Source organism: Apteryx rowi, unplaced genomic scaffold, assembly GCF_003343035.1.
Source record: "Apteryx rowi isolate R43461 unplaced genomic scaffold, aptRow1 scaffold_78, whole genome shotgun sequence".
NCBI classification, from domain to species: domain Eukaryota; kingdom Metazoa; phylum Chordata; class Aves; order Apterygiformes; family Apterygidae; genus Apteryx; species Apteryx rowi.
In genome coordinates this window covers 964,064-978,311 of record NW_020451071.1, presented here as the reverse complement: position 1 = coordinate 978,311, position 14,248 = coordinate 964,064, and the positions used below count along the sequence as shown (strand labels likewise).

At 42.8% G+C, this 14,248-nt stretch overlaps 1 protein-coding gene across 5 annotated transcripts in view; it reads left to right on the top strand.

The window, feature by feature from the left end:
* The window catches only part of BRF1 (BRF1, RNA polymerase III transcription initiation factor subunit), a 162,505-nt gene that overhangs the window by 71,818 nt on the left and 76,439 nt on the right, over positions 1-14,248 (top strand). Inside the window, exons 1-6 of one of the 5 annotated variants that reach the window (XM_026088657.1) lie at positions 165-374; positions 633-894; positions 1,182-1,250; positions 2,401-2,550; positions 4,489-4,582; positions 14,080-14,206. In XM_026088657.1, the coding sequence (XP_025944442.1) occupies positions 2,433-2,550; positions 4,489-4,582; positions 14,080-14,206 (339 nt within the window). In that variant the 5' untranslated portion in view covers positions 165-374; positions 633-894; positions 1,182-1,250; positions 2,401-2,432. Of the gene's footprint in view, positions 1-164; positions 895-1,181; positions 1,251-2,400; positions 2,551-4,488; positions 4,583-14,079; positions 14,207-14,248 lie in introns of those variants that run through there. The other 4 variants (XM_026088655.1, XM_026088654.1, XM_026088656.1 and 1 more) reach the window with 4 other exon arrangements.

Here is a 14,248-nt window from a genome sequence, read left to right as displayed (position 1 = left end):
GGCGGGCACTGTCCCCCTGCCCTGCGCCCGGGGCTCGTCGCCTGTTCTCGTTGGGGCGTCGCTCTTGTAAACTTGAGTTTCCCAGGAAAATCTCTGTATCCTTGTTAATTACCGTGCAAATCTAGGCACTGCTGAAAGGCCGAGCGCCAAGGCCCGGGGGGGGGGGGCAGGGAGGGAAGCGCAAAGCAGACACTCTTAAAAAAGCTTTTTAGTTCTTTTGGACACCTGCTTGGCAGCCCCCTCAGTCCCCTTCCCGGAAAGCCAAGGGGTTTTGCCCCCGTTTTACTTCCTCGCCGGATGCCAGGGTTTCAGCCCAAGGGGTCTCCCCGAAGGCAGCGGTCTACGCTGGTGCTTCTGCTTGCTATGTGGAAAAGGTGCAAGGTGTTTGGGTTCAGCATATATTTTTAAACATTTTTAATTTTTGAAAAAAACTTAAGTCGTTTGCATCCAGCACCAGATGCTCCTGTTAAACTTGGCCCTACGTTTAATTTGTGTGCCGGTAGTATTAACGTTCCAGCCAGTTATGGCCTCTTTAAGGCTTTTCGCTTTGCTTAAAACCAAAGTGCATGTTCATTTTCTGACTGTTTTGGTATTTTCAGAATTTAAATTAACTATGTGTAACATTTTGTCAGATGACCTGTGGGCACGAAATTTCTGAGCAGCTACAATGCAAATGTGTGTAAATGCATGGAAGCGGGGGAAGAGAGAGCTGTGACGAACTAACCCGAATCCTCCCTTTATGGCCTTGCTCCTGYGCCAGGAGCCCACTTAATTCCCGCTGCACTTGGGCCTCTCCCACAGCAAACCAGCCGCGGCATTATAGCGTCACGGGYGTCGCTGTAACGTCAAAAGGAGGGTTTGAAGCAGGCTATCGCTGCTGAAAGGTTTCTTCTGGTATTTTGGAACTGGTTATTTCTGCTTGTTATAAATTCATAAAGTTATACTTTTTTTTAAAGCTGTAATTGTGTTAATACATCTTCTTACAAGAAAATATTTGAAGATGGATTTTTCTAAGCTGTTCTTCCAGATAAGACAATTCATTTGTGACCGGCACCTTAACATATGTATAGCAGCTAGGTATCTGCTGGCACGTTCCTTGGATAATTAAAATACAGAAAAACTGCCCTTATGAATCACAGGGATTGGTTAATCTTTCATAAACATTTTTTTTTTATAATCAGGTTTAGGAAGCGACGGCACTTCGGCATTTCTTACGTTTTAAGGGAGATCCGTCTGGAAGTTTTTGCTCGGTAAATAGCGCGCTGTCATTTACATGCCTGTGCAGGGCTGACAGGCGTGATCCCGTGTCGTGCGATCGTGGTAATTACGCGTGGCAACAGGGCATCGTTGTTAGAACTTCGTGCTAAATGAAGCTGCTTTGATTAATTGCAAATCTGTAAGACTGGTTGAGTGTTTTTAGCTGGATTTTCATCTTTATCAGTTGAAGTGCCCACATAGGGGATCAGCTAAGGAAATTGAGCTGAGACTAATAGTTAACAATTTACCAAACCTCATGGATTTTCGGTCAAGTGATAAAAGGCTGGCAGGAAATGAGAAACTGATACCTCAAATAAGAGTAAACATGCGTTGAACATAGCTTTTACAGGATTGTGTGCTAAATTATAAATTGGATTAGGCAAAGCACCACTGGTCTGAAGCTGATAACACCAGCATTTGAAATAAGTTGATACATCGGGAGGCAGATCCTTGGCTGATGTAAGTTGTTATAACGCTGCTGACGTTAATTGGGCTCCAGCAACTTATGCCGATGGAAGATATGCCTCAGTATTTGTAATAAACGGCATTTTGTATTGGCAGAACGTGAGTCTGTGAAGGAGCTGTAATTAGCTTTGAAGGTATAAGTGGACCTTTGCTAGGAACATAGAGTTTTAAGCAAATGGCTTTTGTTCAAAGTTTAATTTTTAGCTAGGTGTGAGAGAAGACGTGCAAGTTAGTTTATCTGTTGCTTTGCAGAAAATGTTAAAAGTTTTGGACCTAGGTTACCTCCTGACTCTGCAAAAGCTTTTTCAAAAGCTTAACTTTGCGCATAATTTCACTGATACCAGAAACACTGCTCACCTGTTGGGTTCAGCATTTGCAGCTTTGGACCCTGAAAAATGTGTGGAAAAAAAAAGATTGTGCAGTGCTTTAAAAGCTTCTGTCTGTAAAGCAAGAAAGGATTTTGCTTTAGCTGTACCCTTGCTAAAAGGGTGTTTCTGAAGATGAATGATCAGAGGATCTGGCCCCAGCAGCACAGTCTGCGCCGTGGCGAGTGTTGCTTTTCGTCCACGAACCATGTAGCGAGCCAGCYGTGACGTGCCGGCAGTGCTGCTGCTCGAGCTACGTGTTTCAGAAATTCAAGCTCAGGATTAGAAATAATTGTGTTATATTCTGTTGCAGATCCATGTTTGTACATCCCTCGTTTTGCACACATGCTTGAATTTGGGGATAAGAACCACGAAGTGTCCATGACGGCTCTCAGGCTGTTACAGCGAATGAAGAGAGACTGGATGCACACCGGCCGCAGGCCCTCCGGCCTTTGTGGAGCAGGTGCGTGAATCCCGGGATAGTGCTCTGCACATGGGGGAGCTGCCTGCTCTGTTGGGCAGAAGAGCTTGGAGTTGGGTACAGATGCAAACTTTTGCATTTCCTCGGTGGTGCCTTATTCTCCAGGTTTTGTTGGGCCCCTACAGATTATCCAGCTCTTCATCTAAAGAGCTTCTGAAACCCAGACTGCTGTTTTTATCCTTCCTCCTGCACGTCTTGTTCAGATCTTGTGTGTCTTGCATTTTGGATCTGCTGACGTCCTTCCCTGTGCTCCTCTCACCCGCCATCTCTGCAGGCGCTTGCTGCTAAAATGTTCCCTTCCTGTTGTCCTCCTTTGCCCCTTCGTCTTGCCTGGAGGTCTTCTGCTACTGACAGCGTTGCTGCCCCTCTTCCCCCATCCGTATGGTTTCTTGTGTAGAGTTACCAGTTCCCTCTAACTTGTGCGTGATGCAAGTGTTCTGACTTCCTGTTTCCTCTTTTCTCTTGCCTGTATGGGTCTGCGTGCTTGAAAACGTCTCCGCTTCTTCCGACTATATCAGTTGGTCTAATAAACATATCTCCTGAGCCCTCCTACTGCTCTTTTCTCCTTAGATTATCTCAGCTAAAACTATCCCATTATTGCAAACATTTTGATGCGTGTCCTTACACTTCACCTTATGCAAGAAATGCCCTCTCTAAATGAATTTTTGAGGTTAATGCCCTCTCCTTCTTCATCTCTTTCCAAGATTAAGTCATGATTCTTAGAAAAAATCTACCAGTTTGGGAAGGCTAGATGAAAAGGTAGTCAGTACCAGGCAGTGAGGTCAGAGTAACAGAAAGCATATGTAGTCACGTAGTTCATGTATGTGCTTTATTTTATTTGAAGGATCTTATATGTGCGTACTTGACTGAAGAATAGTGTATAAACCTTAGGCAACCCATGACTGCAATCTCCTTGAAACTTTTGGCCTCCTCCAGTTAGTAACGCTTGCTCCAAATTCGCACGTTGTTCCAAATTTGAGTGTGGGCTCTGTGGTGAACCAGCCTTATCTTTGAGTCACTGTCTAGGCTATATCCGCACGAGCAAGTAATTTGGTTCAGAAGCACCAAGAGGCTGAAGCAGCTGGTGCCGAGTCCCCTACATCCATCCACACGTGTGCAGTTTATGGGCTTTACCCTGGAACAGGTTTAGTTTGGTCACCTGGCCTGAATGTGCACGTGATGCTGGGAGCTGTCTGAAGGAGCGGCCGCTGGCTCAGACCCTGCTGCTGCCATGGGGCGCTGGAGCGCTTGAGGTGCCCACCTGGAGAGGAGCTCGGGCTTGGCTTCCTCGGAAGGGAATCGTGTTTGCATGCTTAAAACTGTACTGCGCACTGAACCGTGCATGATGGATGGGGCTGATGAAGGGTTTGCTTCAAAACTGTGCTATTGCTCTGAATCAAAATGCCAATGTAAACACAGCCAGTATTAAAATAGGTATTGAGATATACAGCGGTACTGCCTGAGCGTGCCGGGGCACTAGTAGGGCAGCRATAACAGTGACAGAAATGAGCAGAACAGCTTAAGCAGATTCAGTGTTTCACTTCCAGCTTCTCCAGAGTTAACTGGAGATTTTTATTCAAGTCTAGCAAATTCTGCTAAAAAGATGGTAACTTTGAAAATGTGTGAACAGTCATATATTCTTGCGCTGTATTTGAGTAGCTCACCATGGTTTCCAAGACGAGCTAATGCGTAGGGTTTTCCAGGGTACAGTTTGCGATCAGCTTAATTTTTCTGGGTAGGAAGCAAAGTTTGTATAGACAAGTTAATCACCTGTATTCAAGTASACAGCTGAACATTAGCATTTACTGTTCTTTAACTGAAGGTAGGGACAAAGACAGGGTACGGTTATCTCCGTGTTTTTTGCCTTTCTTCAGGAACTTTTCCTCTTTTTGGCATTGACTTTCCCTGCTTCTTCTCTAGCTCTGCTAGTGGCAGCAAGAATGCATGATTTCCGACGCACTGTTAAAGAGGTCATCAGAGTGGTCAAGGTTTGTGAGTCTACATTAAGGAAAAGGTCAGTGGAGTTTTATTGCTTTTATCTTTCATTTACAGTACTGAAAAGCGGCGTGGTCTAAAATGAATGTATATCAGAGAAAAATAGGTTCTTTGCCTTTTCAGATGTGCTAGGAATAAAATAAGCACAGCGTGTTCAGCTGGCCACTTTTAAGTAATAACATCTGTCTCTTATGTAAGGCCTCAAATGCTTAGCAAAGTAAGAAGCATTGTGTCCATTTAACAGGTGAAGAGTTTAAGGCAAAAAACCTTTGTGTGAGAAATGTCAACAGCATTGTTGTGTATTCAGAAAAAAWTTGATTCTCAAAGCTGAGGGTGCACGATGGTTTTTTTTCATTAATCTAGAATACTTTAAAAGTCCTGTTCTACAGCTGTGATTGAACAGAACATCTAAAAATATTATTTTGATAAAATGTTCTTTTCCAATAGCGTTGCTCTGCTAGTAAATAGAAGACAACACAGTGAGTCTACTGATAACTTCCCTAAAGGGGTCAGAAGTCAAACTGTCATCAGAATGTGAACCTGAAAATGGGAATTTCCTATGTACCTTTGGTGTGTGTTTTTTTTAAAGATCTACTAATATTTTCCACCTTTTTATGAGGGAAGTAGTAGTAAAAATCACCCAGTTTCCTTTATTTTAGGTTTGAAAAGTCATAACTCTCTGTTTCCTGTTTCCCAGGTTCGGTGAAAAATGACCTAACTAAAATACCATGCTTTCTATTACCCCCAATATGAATTTTTTTTACCACCCGTATGTTCTAAAGATTTGTCTTTAGAGAACTCCCTTGTCACTCTTTTTGCTATCTTGCTGAGATCAGCCTGAGCACATCCAGCTGAACCTAACACTTGTTAATAATATTCTCTTCTAAATTGTGGAAAATGTTTGTGCCCCAGATCCTCATCTGTGGAACAGAAGTAATAATATTTCCCTACTTTGCATGGGTAGTATAGGGATAAATTTAAATTAATGATTGAAGTGCTTTAGGGTACTATGACCGCAAGGATGTATCAGTACAAATGCCACTTTTTGTCTCTGGTCAACAGGTCATGTTTTTTAATGTGCATTTTGTATAGTTAATGATTTATGCACCCATAATCTACTTCAAGATGCTCTGGTTAAATAGTTAAAGAGTTCGTTCTTGCTAAGAAAATAAGCGTAATAAATTCGAGTTGGAAGGAAAATTAATTTGAGCAATTGTTTCATGCGAAGAAATCTTACTTCAAAATTCATGCTTTGAAATGTTTACTCAAGTCACACACATCAACTAAAATGACAGCGTTATTTACTTTGACAGGGTAAACGTGACAGCTGAATTATTTTCAGGCAGCTATAATTACAACTATTTATCACGAATCTATAAATTTGATTGATGTTTTTCAAATAAGAGCACTTTATATAGTATTTAACGAAGGCAAATAAAAAAATTCTTTTGAATAACGGTTTTGCACCCTATTTTTTTTCCTCTTCTTTCAAGAATTCCTCTCAAAATGCCACTGAGTAGAAGTTGTCGAAATTAATAAGCACTTCGTCCACATTCTTAAGAATTTCTTTGCTTCTCAATTTGATGTACAGTTTTATTTCCTTTAAATTATTGCTGCTGTTATTGGGATTTGTAAAGAGTTGCTGTTGCTTCGTGTGGTGGGAAAGGGCTGAGTGTGGCTGGGTGGAAGTGGAGGGCAGTTCTTAGGAGGGCGTTTGCAAAAACGTGGTCTAACTCAAAAACCTTCAGGTCCTAAAATGAATGACCTGGGCATAAAGGTAATCTGCTTTGGAAGGAAAATGYGGCACAGCCTGGAAGTGGTACATGGACCCTATCCCCCATCCTTGAATCAAGAGTTCTTAATTTAACTACCTGTTTGGCTAAAAAGCTGCGTGTGTTTGGTTTTGGTGGGATCTTGGTAAGAAAACGTCATCATTATTTCACAGGGCCTTTTAGCTTTATGTTTTGAAGCGCACAATTAAAATGTAAAGCTTGTTGCTGTTGTTGAGAGAGAACGTATTAAATATTAATAAATGCACTGATAATTCTATCTGTCTCATTTCCAGTCTAATTGAAAGGATATTAACTTATATATCACTTTATATATTCAAAGCACTGTACAAATATTAACTAATTAGTCAAATTGTTATTTTCTCTGTAATCATCTGTGGAGATAGCAGAAATTAACTTTTAATAAACCCAACCCTTTTATATAGTTTAATCCTCACACTTACGCCTGTTTAATACACCTGTCTTCGCTACTGCCTTTTTGGCCTTTGTATATTCTGCTCCTTCATCTGTTTAGTCACCTATTGCATACTTTTTCTGCATACTAAATAATACCTTATCTGCAACGGGAATAATTTTTGTGATATTTGTCCATTATGCATTATCTAATACTGGGCGGCCCTTGTGCCTGTTTGAAGATCTTAGGCACTTCTTCAGTAGAAATTAAAATAAATCAGCTTATCGTTGTTAACACTTGCATTTTACTTCTTTGGCTTGCTCTCTTTATCTTTAAGTTGAGCTACTTTTTATATAAACGTATTTCTTCTAAGTTCCATAAAGTGCTGTCTGTTATAAAACCTATTTATGATGAACTTTCAGGAGGAGTAAATTTCAGTGGAAGTAAAGCTTCATTTAGAARGAATTGAAATGAAAAGCCAGAATTGGTTTAAAGCCCTTAACATTTATTTTTGAGGTGTTTCTCTTCACAACAAAAGAGTATTTTTGGTGAAGGAAGGCGAGACTTCATTACACAGTAACTCCAGTCACCAAGCTGGGTGAAGATACTGCAGGGATTTTCATACGTAGGGTCCTTTGCTGGTACCTGTGGATCCAACTGTAGCTCTTGCAGAGACTTCGTTGGTAATTTTCTGGAAAAAGAATTAAAGATTCATGCGTAGAGACAAATGTATTGCCTGCAGCTGTCTTATTTTCATCGCAGCAGTATATAGCTCACGTAAACTTCGTGCCCAAAGAGCTAGCACAGTCTCAGGCTGGGCAGACTTCTGCCGCGGCAGGCGAGGAGAGGGGCGGTTTGCCGTGGGAGCGCAGGCTCGGGATCGGAGAGACGATGGCAGGGAGGCGCGTGGCTGCGGGGTTGGGAGTCCGGGAGTACCGAAGCCGCATCGAGGTCAGGACGCTGAAAGGAGAGGCTTGAAGGAGGGAGGGTATGTTCTGCTGCGATGCAAGTAACGTTCGTGCCCAAACCCCGGGAAAGGTATCTGGTGAATGAAGCCAGAGGCATTTCCTTAAGCTGTTGGAGCGTGGAGAAAGGTGGAGGATGTGCAGGAAGGCAGAGTCGAGTAAGTGCTGCCTGGAGAGGAAAGTGGGCAGGTTGCCCCAGGTGAAGGAGCTGCTGGTGGTTTCCCCTCTGATCGCAAATGAGCAGCCATGGAGCTTCTTCACTGACCGCTGCTCTGGTAAACAAAGAAATTAAATTGAGAAATATTTGATGTCTCAAGTTAAATAATTTAAAGTGGCTTATAAATGGTTTCTAGAAGTCTTTCTGGTATAGTAGGTTAAAAGTCAGCTTGAACCATGCAAGTTGGAGGTGCATATCTCTGCAAGTTGGATTGTCTGTTTTAATGAAAAAAGGCTTTATTTTTGAAGAATCCAATTCACAGGCAATGTTACTTTCTAAATCCTGCTTCTATACAGCTAGTAAGCTAATGTATTAATTAGATTCTACATATATTTCAGTACTTTGTACTTCTTTAAAATTGGCATTTCAAAATTATTTTGTCTGTTGCTTTTGATGCAGTAATTAATTTATTAGCACTAACTCGGGCTTAGATCTTGTCAACAGTTTTCTGTGTTTTTGACTTTCCTCATCTGAGTGGTTCTGTTAAGAAATTAAGCTGTATGCCATTTTTCTTTTCCAGGAGATCATACAGTGTTTTGACATGCCACGGTGGAGGAACCATGCTAAAGAAAAAAAATTTTAAGGAATGCTAAAACATTTTGTTTCATTAGCATGGTGTAAACGCTTGATTGGGGTGGGGGGGAGACAAAAAACTCCAAAAGCTTTCGACTGACCGATTTCAGGGATGCCAAGGAAGATCTGTCAATGAGATTATTAGTGGGCTAACCATGTGCATAAATGTTAACCAGAGTTAAGCGTGTGCCTAAGTGTTTGCAGAACTTTAAAATTTATGGTAACAAATTTGTGATAATTTTAAATCTCTATTTTGATGTAAGCAAGTAAAAGCAACTAGTTCTTAACGGCGCTTTCCATTGGTACAGGAATAAATCTTTCAAGGTATCTGTTCTTTAATACTTGCAGAAACCACAGAGAGTTGCCAGCAAATGAACACAATAAATTATCAGTCACCAATTAGTTTTCAGTAAATGGCTGTGTGTGCATGCTCTTAGTCCATTGCCAAAGAGCGGTGAAATGTATTAATGTAACATATCCTGAAAGCTGTTGAAGTGAAAATATTTCTCTTTGCAGTTGCATTGGGCTAGGAACAAAGTAATTTAGCACAGCTCAGGTGATGAATTGTAAATCGTAAAACCATGGTAACTAGATCGCTTCTGATTTTGTGCTTACCTTTAATATTGAGATACTTGCTGATGCAGTTTTTAAAAATACCTTTTTTATATACGATAAATCAAGTTATAGATATGTACAATGATTATAAGGACGTTACACTTTTGTTTATTTTCTATCAGTGAATACTGTAAAATACTTTTTATAAATTGTAGGAAATACTAAGTAACTAGTTCTGATATAGGTCCTGTATTAAGTGTCACTGTTAGGGTATGTTCTTGCATACTTCCATAAATAGTTCATGCATAAGCAATGTCTGGCATGGAAAAAAAAAACAAGGGTAGAGAAGGATGATGCAATAGATGGTTACATTTGTAGTATGATAAATAGTGGTTGCTTAAAGTTTGCCACAGCAGTGTGAGCTCTGAACGTGTCTCATATTAGCGAGTGCACAGGTGAGAGCAGTAGGCGACAGTGATGAATGTTCTGTTAAGACTATGGGGATATAGTGAAATATTGTGACCCTTCACTAAGATACAAAGTGGTTCCTTACTTTTCCAGAGCCTGCAAACACGGGAGTTGTCAAATTGGCTGATCTGTTTACTAAAATGTTTGTAATTAAGATGACAGTTAAGATTGAGTAGATAATAGAGGTCCAGCACAAGATACCTCTTTTGAAGCCATCTGCTTCCTAGAACCAGGCGTCGATGGTGTATTTAGAGGCGGGCAATGAGATGCTGCGTGGCTGACCAGACTTCTCCGTTCCCCTCCGAGCTTGGCTGGCAGTTTCGGTTGCTCTCCCTCTCCTTCGAACAGGGAGGGGCGGCCAGCGTGGCTTTCTCTGCTTTGGCCCTGCTTAGAGGTCCATCTTGGACTTCGAACTCCTGGGCCTGCTGAAGCACTTGGGCTGGACTCCAGAAGACCTTGCACGGTTAAGGGCTTCGTTGTGCCCTACTGCTCCAGAATTGCGAGAAAACGTCAAAGCCGAGCAGCTAGCGCCGCGTGGGAATCTTTTGTTTCTTAGCTGCAGACTGGATTCAGAAGTCTCCACTGGATGGGCTCCCCAAATCAAAACAAAATGAAAAAAAACCTTGCTCATAACTTCAAAATGACTGACCCATTTTCCCTTTTTGGGAGCCAAGTTAAGTGTGAATGGAATCGGTTTGCTGTTCTGTGCACAAAAGTGCTGTATCTGCACGCTGATTGAACAAAAGCCGTGGAAATTTTTCTCTGAAAAAAAGGGTTGAGGTTAGAGGCAGATGACACCAAGCTCTGGAAAAATTTTTCTCCCAAAGGAGTTTGCTTGAAAGAGCCTGTGAGAAACTGTAAGAGGAGCGTTTATACTGGAAGTTGAGTCTTAGCCTGAACTGTAGTGATTGCCTCTGCTTCAGCTATAAATAGCAAATACTTGTCTGCCAGTTTTCAATTTTTAGAGCCCTTCTGAATTAGTGCCAAAGAAATAATATCTTAATTTGTATATCTGTTTATTTTCCTCCTTCTATTCATGGCTTAAAATGGCTACTTTTATTAGATATGTTTAGATGAACAAAAGTACAAAATGAACTTGGATATCATTTTTATGTGGAACTTAAAAAATAGCCCGTAGCTATTTTTTCTTCACGAGGGCACTCCCTTGCCCCTGAAATTATCATGCTTATAATTAAGGTTGCGTCAGTTTTTGTTAGCTGCCAAACAAATGTTACCTTGTTTTATGCAGCGCAGACTGCGGCGTGCATCAGTGTGTTGCCTTGATGGCATGTGTCCAAACACTGGGTAAAATTAAAGAAATGTTTAAAAATATGTAGACAGGATATCAGCCAATGTAAGACGTTGAGGCAGACAGGTGGTTGGCAAGCGCAGGTATTTATTTATATCGATTTAAAGGAGAAGATGTTGAGCGAGCAGATCTCCCTCCTGCAGCGCCTGGGGAGGCACCGTGCTTAATGCCAGCCTGCGCGGGTCTCGGTCCCACGACGTCTGTATGCCTTCGCTTGCGTGACACCGGCTGTGGGACCTGGGGACCTTTGGTGGTCGCCTGTGCAGAGCAGGGACCGCGTGTGGCTGTGTGGGGTCCAGGTTTAACAAGCTCTCCTCTCATCATGACTTAGGGTGCTGCTGGCATGGAGATGTCTAAGGAGTGAATTTAGCTGAATGATTTTCAGGCTGTGAGGCTGAGGGTCAGGTGTGGCGCTTGGTTTCAGGAGGAAGGTTAGTCTTGTGGTTAAGGCCAGCCAGAAATTAAGAGATCATGTGCCTCTCCGTAGTTTGTGGCTGGCCACTGGGGGTCCTGCGCCTGCGCCATCGTGCCGGCCATGCTCACGGCCAGGCTGCCGTCCCTCGGCCACAGTTCGGCTTGGATCAGGACTGCGGTGGGGGAGCGCGCGGGCCTGGGAGGGACCTGGCGGCTAGGTCGGGCGGCTCAAACCATGCCACACTCTGGGTTTGAGCTCGCCCTCTGGCACGGCCAGCAAAGACCACGCAGATCTGCGCTGTCCTGGTGCAGATACACTGCAGGTGCTGGGATATACCGTGCTGCCGTTTTAGCTCAGGGCTGAAGCCGGACCCTGAGTCGAGGCTCATGCAATCTGCCTGCAAGGTGGCTCACCCTTGGAGGGACGTCTGGTGGTGCAGGGTGGGTGATGTGAGTCATGCGACAGGATGGACCGGGCGAGAGAGCATGCACTGAGCTTCTGGTGCCTGACAGGAGACGTGCGTGGGTTGAGGGGCTGAAATCCAGGCATGGTGACCTTGTCCCCTGCCTTCCTTCATAAATGACTGGTTTTGCCACTGATGTTTTCTCAGTTGCTCTGCATGCCTAAAAGTGTTGCCACCTTGGCGGGACTGGGTATCTGGTTGCCCATCTCAAACTCGGAGCACACATGGGATAAAGAAGCAAGGGATCTGTGCCAAAGCGTGTGCGGGCTTTTGACAGCGGGAGAGAAGATAACGTTCTAGCTCGGTGAGGCTGCGTGGTCTCAACCATCTTGTTGAAGTGGGGCTACCTGCAAATGTGCAGTTCATACGGCTAAAGGGCGATCACATGAAGAGACAGATGGGAAACTCTGTGCTTCTAAAATGATGTATGGATTTGGCATTAAATGGATCTTGAATTAAAATAACAGTAACGGCACTGTAGCCAAGTTCTGCCTCCAGCCTGGTGGATGCGGCTCTCTCCTGGAAGGTGGGTAATGCATGCGGGAAGCCCGGTACGCTGAGAAGGATTTCTAGTCTGTTAATTAAAAGCTAGATGCTCCCTTGCCAACAGCATCCTCCTCTCCTGCCGACTTTGATTTGAAAGAGAAGAGGAGGGAGCTGGTCAGTGATGCTCTAAGGGAACATTTCGGCAATCACGTCAGGGAGCAGGTTTTGGGCTGTCAGTCACTCTCAAGTACCTGTCAAATTTGGTGCTTCGTGGAGATGCCCAAACTCCGGAAGAGAGACTAGATTTTGGATGCTTCCCTCTCCTCGGCAGTGCTGGTATCAGCTGGCACAGCTGTGYGTGTGCTCAAGATGCTGCTTGCTCCTGTTTTTTTTGCCAGACTCCCCCCGTGCATTTCACAGCAGGAGATGCGCCCTTGGCTTGTGGGCTTTGCTCTGGGAGCAAGGTGCCTGAAAGCAAAGCGTGCTGATGTTATGTCATGCCGATGTCCTTCTGGCTCGTCTTGTTCCCCAGTTTATAAAATGGAGAAAATGCTTTCTTTCCCCACTTTGTCTCTATTTTCTATTTAGACTGATTTCTGTTTATAACCTGAGGACTCTCTCTCATTTGAGGAGGTAGATAACTAGAATAATACAGGCACTGATACTGATTTAGGGTGAGAGTGGGTTCAGGTGCTCTTGGCATTGGCATTTGGAGTTGGTTGGAAACTGAATTTCCATCCTAGAGAAAATTCCTACTTGGGAAGGATTTTTGTTGCAGTCGGAGGCAAAAGAGAAAACCGTGACTGTTTTGGGGGGGAGGGAAATTCTGCAAGGTCCTGTTTTGGGAGCACTGAATCACAATCTTCTAGTTTCCTGGCTTTGCAGATGGGAGCTCTTGTCAGCTTTGCTTCCTCTGGAAGATGGGAATATTGCAGCGAAGCAGCTGCAGGCCCATCATTGCTGTTTTCCCATGGAAAATGTTGATATTATTAAAAGGGCACTTTCTGTCAGAAAAGCATTCTGCCAGACGTTCCCTAACCTGGCTTCATTCTTAACCTTTTGTCTTGTTTTCTCCAGCTGTAAAATGGATATGATGATTCTCAACCACCTGTATAAAATGCTGAAATTTGTGGATGAAATTATGACAGTGTGATCTCTTTTTGGTTTCAGTCCTTTGAAAGATTCAGCTGGTTTCATGGCACTTCCCTGTGGAACTAGTCATCTCTCTCGCATAGGTAGTAACTTTAAAAATACGAACATTGAACAAAGGCAAATTACATTATTATACGACTATATGCATTTATCTAATCTGTCTGCGCAGTGTGCGGACGATCCCTTTATTTCACGGCTGCCTATTTGTGTCCTGGGAAGGCCATTTGTCGTCCCTCTTACAGTCGGTTGAAAATATGTTATTTTAACTTTTGCTTTGTGTGAATTAATCATGCTAATATATTAAGAATATTTTTGAGCATATTCTTGTGCTCTAATAGCAGACATTTCCGTTTGGGAATCTGGTATATTTTTTGGTGTTGATCACAAAAGCAGCGGGACAGGAGGAATGAACTGTATTTCTCATCTCAGTTTTGTCAGTCTAGACATAATTGACCTTAGTGGCCTCCCCATTCCTTTTCAGCGTTTCTTCATCAAAAAAGTGTTTTTTACATAATCTAATAAATCAAAGGCTAATTTGTGATCTGGAAAGGTGCTTACTTAGGAGCAGAGGAAACCATTAGTATCAGTTCGGTTTCAATTTCTTCTGTGTTTGAGCCAGAGTTTCTAAGAATGACATGTTTATTCTGTAATCTAGCAGTTTGACAAGTTTTGTTACTGTCAAAGAAGTTCTTAAAGATGTTACGATAATATACTATATACCCTCTGTAGGCTGACAGAATTTGAAGATACACCAACAAGTCAGCTAACCATAGATGAATTTATGAAGATTGACTTGGAAGAAGAATGTGATCCTCCTTCATTTACAGCTGGTCAAAAAAAATTGAAGATACAGCAGGTGGGTTCTGAACTGGATGCTCTGTATATTTCTCTCCTGTCT